At 43.6% G+C, this 10,393-nt stretch overlaps 1 protein-coding gene across 1 annotated transcript; it reads right to left on the bottom strand.

Annotated features, from left to right (window-relative positions):
* Window positions 1–9,023: 9,023 nt before the first annotated feature.
* On the bottom strand, window positions 9,024–9,601 carry LOC123410981. Its single transcript, XM_045103901.1, has 2 exons — window positions 9,362–9,601; window positions 9,024–9,248 (listed from the first exon to the last, which is right to left on the bottom strand). Exons 1-2 carry the CDS (start codon window positions 9,483–9,485, stop codon window positions 9,061–9,063), a joined length of 312 nt encoding a protein of 103 aa, XP_044959836.1. The 5' UTR covers window positions 9,486–9,601; the 3' UTR covers window positions 9,024–9,060.
* Between the last annotated feature and the right edge of the window lie 792 nt (window positions 9,602–10,393).

Below are 10,393 nucleotides of genomic sequence, written 5' to 3'. Positions count from 1 at the left end.
TGACCTTTGAAAAAACCTTGTGCCGCCCTTGGGGTGCCATGATGCTTGACCCGCCATGTCAGTAAAGATTCGATCACCAACCTGTTTGGCTAGCAAAAGCATATATCAAACCATCTCAATGAGTAATGGATGATGATAAATAATAACCGACTCAAGGTGTCTTGGCGAATGGTATGAAGAAAACCGGCTCAACGAGACACGATGAGTCTCAAAAATCTATGAAACCTTGTGGAAGTGCCAGGAAGGTGATACTAAGAATTTCGTCCGCTCGTTCAAGTTGCGACAGGATAGGACGAGTTAGAAAAACTCAAGTGCTACGCAAGGGAGACTTTTTGTATAAAAAAGCTCAAGTATTTAGACCGGCTGATCAGGCGCGAGTCAAGCTTTGGTGAAGTAGGTTCAATGAACCAATGGTTTCTCTATTTTCCATGTGGGGCGCTAGCCGGTACCATGCATGTTTTAACCAAGGTGAGTTCAGGGTCCAAATAGCGGATTGACTCGCCAAGAGTTCATGGGTCCATATGGCGATTTGGCCAACACACAGTCCAGTATAACCATTTGTAGTGCGGTAATTTTTCACAAGCCAAATGGGTAGTTAGGCTGATCTCAGTGAGAGGAAACCCCCATGTGACCTATGATTAGGGGAAAGACCAGTCATAGTATTGTAGAAGCGTATACGCTCTTACCACAAAACCACTTGGGAGCTGATAGCCCCCAAGTAAGCCGGCCTAATCCTCAGAATCATATAAGGCGCCTATGTTTGAATCGTGCGCTTGTAGCAACTTGATCCTCTTTGGCTTATCGATACCCGTGTTGTAATATGTGCAGCATGGCGACTTATGCTCTCTAGTATTGATAGCCTCCATGCTTGGGCGACTTGTCGAAGAACAATAAAGATCCATGCTTTCAAGAAGATGAAGTGGCAGGAAAACCCAAAATTCGTGGGTATCGACTTTATTACTTTATATAAACGAAGGACTTACAATTTCCAAAGATGGGAGAGAAACGAAAAAGGGGAGCCAATAGCTCAAGTGTAGTAAGGCCGCAGATGGGCTATGTTCCAGGGGCGAGTTGACTCAGCCTCTGTGGTTGGCCGATCAGGCCGAAGATCCACCAAATAGTATGACCCGTTGCGAAGATTTTTGCTGACGACAAACGGTCCTTCCCATGGAAAGTGACAACTTATGTATGCCAGTGCAATCTTGGATCAACCGGAGCACTAAGTCTCCCTCCTGAAAAGCTCGCCTATTGACCTCGCGGCTATGATAACGCCGCAAGTCTTGCTGATAGATAGCCGATCGGGAGGCAACCAAATCGCGTGCTTACTCCAAAGCATCCAAAGAATCTTGATGTGCCAACTCATTATCTTGCTCCACATAAGCGGCGACTCAGGGAGAGTCATGCCTAACGTCATTGGGAAGAATGGCTTCTGCTCCGTACACCAAGAAGACAGGAGTAAAAACCGTAGAACGATTCAGGGTGGTTCAAATGCTCCATAATACCGAAGGCAACTCCTCAACCCAACACCCTGGGGTGCGTTCCAGGGGAACCATAAGTCGGGGTTTGATTCCCCGCAGCACTTCCTGACTCTCCCGTTCTGCCTGCCATTAGATTGTGGATGAGCAACCGCAGACACATCAAGCCGGATATGCTCCCGGTAGCAAAACTCCTACATTGCCCCTTGTGATAAGTCGGTACCGTTATCAGTGATAATGTTGTGTGGGTATCCAAACCGGAATATCAACTTTTTCAAGAATTTGACGGCCGTTTCCGCGTCACAGCTGCCAACAGGCTCTGTTTCGATCCACTTGGTGAATTTATCGACCGCCACCAGTAGATGAGTCTTTTTATTGGATGGCATCTTAAAGGGACCAACCATATGGCGATTTGACGATGGGTCCGGTCGAGGACTTCGGGATCCATCGCCAGCGACAGATCTCCGAGGCGGCCTTCATGCAGGGACTGGATTGAATATGTGTCGGCCATGGATGACTCGTCGTCAGAGTTGACTGGTGTGGCCTCCCGAGTCGCCGACCACTCTGGCTCATCAGATCCCTACGTGAAGCCGACGAAGACTGGGCGCGTCAGTCTTTGTGGCGCGACGGGACGGACATACCTCGCCGGCTCGACGGTGTCGGTGAAGATGTCCGGCTCAGGCATGGGTGCTCCGACCATGCCGATGAAGATGTTGACCTTGCCGAAGGGGACTCTGTAGCCGGATTCGATCGAATCGGCCCCGGGTCTTGATACCTCTCCATCGTATCTACTTTTTGAAACTCTTTTGCCCTTGTTTTGGACTCTAATTTGCATGATTTGAATGGAACTAACCCGGACTGACGCTGTTTTCAGCAGAATTGTCATGGTGTTGTTTTTGTGCAGAAATGAAAGTTCTCGGAACGTCCTGAAAATTTATGGAGAATGTTTTTGGAAAATATGAAAAATACTTGCGCAAAGATCCACGGGAGGGGATGGGCCAGTGGGCCACAAGCCTTGTTGCCGCGGCCACCCCCCCTGGCCGCGGCAAGCAAGCTTGTGGGGCCCACGTGGCTCTGCCGCCCCCAACTCCAGCTCTATAAATTCACTTTCGCCTAGAAAAAAATCAGAAGAGAAGATTTCGTCGCGTTTGCGATACGGAGGCGCCGCCACATCCTGTTTTTCATCTGGAGGGCAGATCTGGAGTCCGTTTTGGGCTCCGAAGAGGGGAAATCGTCGCCATCGTCATCATCAACCTTCTTCCCTCTCCAATTCTATGAAGCTCTTCATCGTTCGTGAGTAATCTATTCGTAGGCTTGCTGGGCGGTGATGAGTAGGTTGAGATCTATCATGTAATCGAGTTAGTTTTGACGGGGATTTATCCCTAGTATCCACTATGTTCTGAGATTGATGTTGCTACTACTTTGCCATGCTTAATGGTTGTCACTAGGGCCCGAGTGCCATGATTTCAGATCTGACATTATTATGTTGTCACCAATATATGTGTGTTTTAGATCTGATCTAGAAAGTTGTAGTTACCTACTATGTGTTATGACCCAACAACCCCGGAGTGACAATAACCGGAACCACTCCCTGTGATGACCATACTTTGAGGAGTTCATGTGTTCACCAAGTGCTAATGCGTTGTTCTGGTTCATTATTAAAAGGAGAACCTTAATATCATGTAGTATCCTTTTGGACTCCGCTGCCACGGGAGGGATGGACAATAGATGTCATGCAAGTTCTTTTCCCTAAGCACGTATGACTACACTCGGAATGCATGCCTACATCACATTGACGAACGGGAGCTAGCCACATATCTCTCCATGTTATAACTGTTGCATGATGAATATCATCCAAACGAATCACCGACCCATTGCCTACGAGTTTGTCCCACTGCTGCTGTTACTTGTTTTGCTCTGCTGCTGTTACTACTATCGCTTGCTACTGCTACTGCTGCTACTTGCTACTGTTGCTACTTTCTACTGCTGTCACTACTGCTGTTCCTTGCTATTGCTGTTACTCGTTACACTGCTGCTACCAGCTACAATTCTGGTTCGCTGGTGTTGACGGGAAAAGATAATTTCCGTCAACGGGCAACTTCTGGCGCCATTGATACGAGAGTTAGGAATAGTCTGCCGTCAACAGATCGTTTCTGACACCGTTGTTATCATCCTACTTTGTTGCTGATACTTTGCTTGCAGATACTAATCTTTCAGGTGTGGTTGAATCTGACACATTCAACTGCTAATACTCGAGAGTATTCTCTCACCTCCTGACTGGCGTACCAACAAATTTGGGTCGAATACTTTACCTTTGAAAACTGCCGCGAACCCACGCGCTGGTGGGCCATTACAAGTCAATTGCTAATTGTTGAGCAACTGGGAGCAGTTCTGGCTCTGTTGTCTCGAAGGCATCAAGTGAGGGACTCGTCAACAACATTCTTCTAGTGTCGTTGCCGGGGACTGCCCTTAGCAGGTCTCCACAGCGAGTTGTCGATTTAGTACTTTCCGCGGCGGCTCCGGGTCATGAGCCCAGCCGCGTAGCTCCCTCACCCTGGTAGGGCTCCCTTCGAGAACTCAACTCCACCGTGCGTAGGCCCCACGGTGGACGCCAACTGTCGTGGTTTTCTCACGGCACATGTCCTAGTGGAAGGACTTAATGATGGAGCCATCGCAACTTGGTGGAGACTTAAAGGGGTTGAGTGGAAGCGGGACTCGGATTTACCCAGGTTCGGCCCCTCGTGAGGAGGTAAAAGCCTACGTCCTGCTTTGTGTTGTATTGATGACGTTTCGATTACAAGGAGGGCGTAACTCGCCTGACCTAGCTCTCGATGATTTCTAACCTCCCTCTCCTTTCCACGGACTCGCCTTTATATACAGGTCGAGGCCCTACGGTTTACAAGAGTCCATGCCTTAATACGAACCGTGATTCTTTCTATCTCTAAGTCGCCGGGCTTTCCAAGACTAGAAACCTCCTCAACGACTTATCCTCTATGTAGATTTGGAACCGCCATCCAGCTCCTGGGCCTTTTAGGCCAAAGCTTGCTTCGCCAAAGGATGAGTCGCCCACTTAGTGACCAGGCCCAACTAGGGCGGGTCACACCGCAGGTAATATCCCCAACAGGTTTCGACTTGCTGACTTACTTAGCAGGAACATTTCCTAATTTGAGGAAGTACGACATCAAGTTAAATCCAGCTAAGTGCACTTTCGGCGTTCCTGGTGGCAAGTTATTCGGTTTTCTCGTTTCCGAACGAGGGATCGACGTTAACCCCGAGAAGATTGACGACATCGTCCGAATGCAGAGCCCTGTGCGAGTGCATGACATACAGAAACTTACAGGATGTCTCACAGCATTGAGTCGGTTTATATCTCGTCTCGGTGAGAACCACTCCTACTATACACTGCAACCACCAATCAAGTCATCAGTACAGTCCTGAATGTCGAGAGAGAAGAATAAGGTAAAGCCTACAAGGTTCAGCGTCCAGTGTATGATATTTCAGAAGTGTTGAATCCTTCGAAGCAAAGGTATCCCCATTACCAGAAGCTTCTTTATGGAATATATTTGACAGCAAAGAAAGTGGCACATTACATTCAAGATCACTCCATATCAGTCGTCAGTGATGCTCCGCTATCAGAAATTCTTAACAATCGGGATGCAACGGGCCGAGTGGCTAAATGGGCCATGGAGTTATTACACTACAAGAAATAAGGTCAATTATGACTCCGTATATTGGTCATTGATTCATCATTGTTGTTGTTTATTGACTTTTTTTGACCAAATTTACAACGACAACAGTTGGCCGTCAAGAATGAATAAACATGACATTTCTAAAATTTTGGTTGCAGGTCTCTATCGACCAAAATTTTGGTTTGGTCATTACCCATTTGTGTGAGCCACGTAGGATCTGACGTGGCATTGCTAGTGACCAAATGGAATCATCATAAGTTTCAAATCCATGTCCACCAATCTAGCTACATGGGCCTGGCCAAATACCTATTTTACTATTGAAAATGTCTTATTTGTTTGGGTTGAAGCATTTTTTTGCTAGAAGCACGCATATCTCAGGATAGGCACATAAAAATAAGTACAATAAAATAAAAGATTGCAAATAAACTGTATATTTCATTTCAGTAGCATATCACATCAAATACAATACAACATCCATCGACTCCACGCATTAAGGTTCAACGCCTAACAAGTGAACATCAAAATAATTTTACATGTACACAACAGAATACTTCTGCAAGTGCAAGTGCACAGAAAAAGGACCCAACAAAGGCACAATCGCACATAAAGAGAGTTCCACAAAGATTGGATGAGAACCACAAATTTCTTCTCATCCTCTTCCCTTGCACAATATGCTCTTGCCATTTCCACCTGCAAGAATAAAATGATGGTAAGGCTTTCAGAACAAGGAAACTATTCGTCACGCAAGGTGAAGAATTGTTAACATAAGTATTCTTGCTGCCATCAATACATAAGAATTACGCCACTAGTAAACTAGTACCCAACATTAATCGTGGCCTCATGTACCCATAAAATAAAATAAGTACTGTAATTAATATGTGTGACAAATTATACAAGGTAGTCTCTTAACACATTTGGTCTTTGTCCAAGGAATTCAGATATTGTCACAAGAATACTGTCGGGGTTGAGTTCGCAGCAGCTAGCATTAGTTCCTTTGTTATGTGTCCCTACCTGCATCCTTCTTCAATAGTGGTTGTTAATTGCTACTGTCAGTTCAATTGCTACATGTATTAGCATAAGTTGCAAAGTTCCAATTGTGCCACGGGAAGTAGAATCTGTAGTAGCAATGCTATGTGGTAATAAGAAAAGGACTGTTGACTGGCTATATGAATCAAAATGGGTTCCTAGGCATTTATATTAACGATTTGCAAGGATATAAAATGAAATGTGCATCAACCTCCCATCACACGAACTCTTGTTTCATTAGTTGAATAGTATACACGGCAATTCTAAACTGAGAGGTCATTTATATTAAAAATAGTACAAAATGAGATGTCACAATCAACCCAACAAAAAAGAACCTTGAAAATGGAGGCACAGGAGAATTCAAAAAATTTGCAATCATTTGGAAAGATATGCTATTAAAACCACAAAGGTGGAGAATTGCTTACCACCATCTCATGATCTATGCAAATTAACCAGGCACATCTCCAACTTTAGGATGAGTTTCACTACAGGTTACAACCATCATCATGTTATTCAAATAAAAAGACACATGAGGTAAAAATGTGGTCTGCAGAATAAACACATAATGTTATTCATGCAGTCAACCGAGGAGAGAACAACAGGTTGCTTTCAAAAGTTAAAAAATTAACGCTAGATAATACAGTGGCAGTGTTGCACGCTAAGAAATTGTCTACTCCTTGTGTTACAAACAAATATTTTTTCGTCCTTAGATCCTTAACTATGTGCCAAGAAGATGATTTAACCTCATAGTAAGAAGTACAACATGCAGAAATAAACTAGGACCGATACACATCTCCATTCCTATTCTGCAAGATAACTGTACTAGTTTCTGAAGAAAAATAATATTACTATGGGTCAGGCTCATATCTTGTCATGTGGGGCAAACAGTACAGTCGCAAATTGCATGAGACATTCACATTGATGTCAACAAGGAGATGATTACTACTGAATACATGGTCAAAGGGACAATACAAACACATGGAGGGCATTTCACTTTGCTACAACATCCATTTACTTCCATTGTCTTAAATTTCAGATAGCACTTGTTAACCGAGATTTTATATCTATGTGTGGCTCAAAGTAACTAGCACAACATATATTTGAATGTTTAGCTCTGCTTCCAAATGTTTGGTAGTGTTGTACTAAGTAAGTGCAGAATCAGAAAATATATGACATAATAAGTTTCAAAATGACACGCAGATCATCTCCATAAAATGCAGAACAACTATTTCAGAAATTTTAAACGGCTTTTACATATGTACTTATCATCTTAAAATGGTACTAAACTAACAAGGATAGTAAACAGGAAAAATAGGAGGAGACATTCCATGCTGATACATAAGAGAACTTACTCGTGGTCAGTTAGGCCAATATCTGTCGAATTGAACTTCCACTCGATTGTCTAGTATATGCAGTCATTTCTGAAAAGAGATATTACACATAAAGTTCTTTGCATATGATAAAGGTAAGGAGGGCGAGTGATACTGCTGGTAAGGTCCACTCAAATGTATAAATAATTTTTGGATTGTACGATGGAGGGTAGACATAGGATGCTTGCACGAATTATTACAACAAAATAAAACATTGTGCTGGTTCTCAAGGTGTTGTAGCAAACGTGCTGACAAACAGTGGTTGTATTATTGCCTAAATAGAAAAGGAGAGGTTAAACTTGAATGGAAACTTATCAGTTGTGAGCTAAAGCGCCAAACAATGGAATTAAGCAATCACCAAACTGAATCATAATCACATTAAGTATGACTTGAACCATAGCAATCATGCACTCTAAATTCTAAAGAAAACTTACTTAACTTGAGAAAAAGAATTGAGCGAACCATGGAACCAAACCAGAAAACCCGGCCCATAGCCAACTCTTGTCTCTCTCTCACCTCTTTATCTCATATTCACACGCAGGATAACTCTCAAGGTAGTCTACATAACGCATCAAATTCCAGTCTCTCTTCCTTGACTCACCTCAGCTCAGGGGCAAATCAAATCTCTCCAAACTAAATAGCTGGAAATTAACTCTTGGATGCCTCTTATCCTTGCTCAATTCTCCTCCGACCCAATTTCCCAAGAAAAGTGATTCGATGCAATTTTATTTTGGCTGGTTGTTTTGTATCAAGTTGTCTTTCCACTGTATTGGCTACTGTTTTACTTGATAATTATCATATATATGATGCCTTTTGGGTGTGTTTTCTCAAGAGAAGAAAACATGTACAGACACTGACTTGGTTTAATTAGAAAAGAAAACGTGGAGTCCATCAAGATGGCAATAAACTGCAGGTTTGCTCGGCTGCAACATATAAATTGTGGGTTTTCCTACTGAATTTACAATCAATCCTCCCCTTAGAAAATCTGAACAATTGGAATCTTGCTTCGCTGTTTTCTCCATGGTCATGGCACAGAATGGGAGCACCAAGCATGGCCATTTCATGGTCTGCATCAGCCAGTCTGACGAAGGTTGTTTCGACTATTCTCTGGCCCCTCTGTTCTTTAGTTTTTGTTAGCCAAAAAGGCTTGTTCTTTAGTTAATTGGTTGCTCTTTGTTGAATCTTTGCGTCCTAATTTTCTAAGATGTCTTCCAGTTCTAGACATTGCGTCCTAATCCATTATGCTACTGAAGATGATCGTTGCTAAAAGTTTAATTGACTTTCTTATATATCACTAGGGCCCAAATTTTGGGGGTACGGCCTTGGCAACTTGCATGAGACATTCACATTGATGTCAACAAGAAGATGATTACTTCCGGTGTCTTCAGTTTCAGATAGCACTTGTTAACAGAAATCAATCGAAAGATGGACACTAATAAGGATGAAGAGTCATCAAAGGAGACCTGTTGTCGTGCCGTGAGCGGTTCTGCGCCCTCCTGGTCATGTCGCGGGGGAGGAAGAAGAGCCGGATGCTGCGGCGCTCCATGGCCTTGCGGAGGAAGACGAGCGACGGCGGCAGCTTGGCGCCCGGGCGTCCCTCGAAGTCCGGCCGAAGTTGCCGCCGAAGTCGCCGAGCAGCCTGTGGGCCGACTCCCTCACCAGGGTCTTCTCCTGCAGCAAGTTGTAATCTGCACGCGCGCGGAGAAAAAACAGGGGACAATGAGTATGGACGGAGCGGGGGACTGTACAAGGGGTCAGGGGATGAATCTGCTCATCGGAGAGGAGTTGGGTGTCGACGAACTGGGCGAGCGGGATGGGGGCGGTGCGGGGGCGCTTGCCGGAGCAGGCGGCGCGGCACTTGTGGGCCTGCACGCAGGGGAGGCTGCAGGTGAGGCGCGAGCGAGGTGGAGTGCAGAAACTTCCATGCGAAGACAACGGCGATCTGGTGAGGGGCGAGGGGAAGGAAGGCTGGCGGCGGGAGGGGTGGGAGGGGAAGGATGGCGGGGAGAGGGGTGGGAGGGGAGTCGAGGGGGACGGGTCTGGAGATAGGGTTAGGGTTAGGTTTGTGGGGAAGGGTATTTAATCTTTATATCTTATTCACATTTTTTTATTGAATTATATCCTTTCACTTAATGGGTCTGCTCAAGTCCATATAAATATTGGATTTAGAAAATATGGATCCATATTATTGCCTCCAGTTGCATTTTTTGATTGCCTAAAAAGAGTTGTAGAATATTTATTATTTCTCTCAAAAGAAAGCTATACTTTTTGGTTGTGTTGTGGGTGGAAACAATTTTCATTTAATTATGATAGTATTTAGCATTACAGAAAAATTCATCCACATATTTTTTTATTGCCATGTTTAAGTTTTTATTGTCAGAACACCAAGTTAAGGTACCCTATACCACCTTTTAAAAATATTTATCTAAATAGGGTCTACACATTATGAGATTAGCATGGGTTCATATATTTCATTTTCGTAATTATATTGTATTTTCTAATATATTTATGATATTAAAATGAATAATTATAATTTATTGGTATTTATCTAATATAATTTACTTCATCCATATACATATAAAACAAATTTTTGCTCTGTATACATGACACATAGGCAAAATTGGTGAGGTGTCATCGAGTCACCTCCACGCATATGTTTACGACCTTATATTTAGTCATGGTAACGTTATGGGATTTGGACCCTCTTATACTTGTCATGACTAATTTTGGAATTTTGGTCATGGATCAATGACCAATTAAACCACCATCCTTATTTTTAGTCATAATTGCACATTTTTCTTGTAGTGTTATATTTGGACATAAAGTTTGAAGC

Source organism: Hordeum vulgare, chromosome 7H (genome assembly GCF_904849725.1).
Source record: "Hordeum vulgare subsp. vulgare chromosome 7H, MorexV3_pseudomolecules_assembly, whole genome shotgun sequence".
NCBI lineage: Eukaryota > Viridiplantae > Streptophyta > Magnoliopsida > Poales > Poaceae > Hordeum > Hordeum vulgare.
Note: the sequence above shows the minus strand (reverse complement) of the source record. Positions and strands in the feature narration are given on the sequence as shown.

Coding starts and splice junctions, on each gene's coding strand:
- LOC123410981 (XM_045103901.1), bottom strand. CDS start 9,485: ATGGAAGTTTCTGCACTCCACCTCGCTCGCGCCTCACCTGCAGCCTCC. Junction 9,249..9,361: donor GCCCCCATCCCGCTCGCCCA/GTTCGTCGACAC, acceptor GCGCGCGTGCAG/ATTACAACTTGCTGCAGGAG.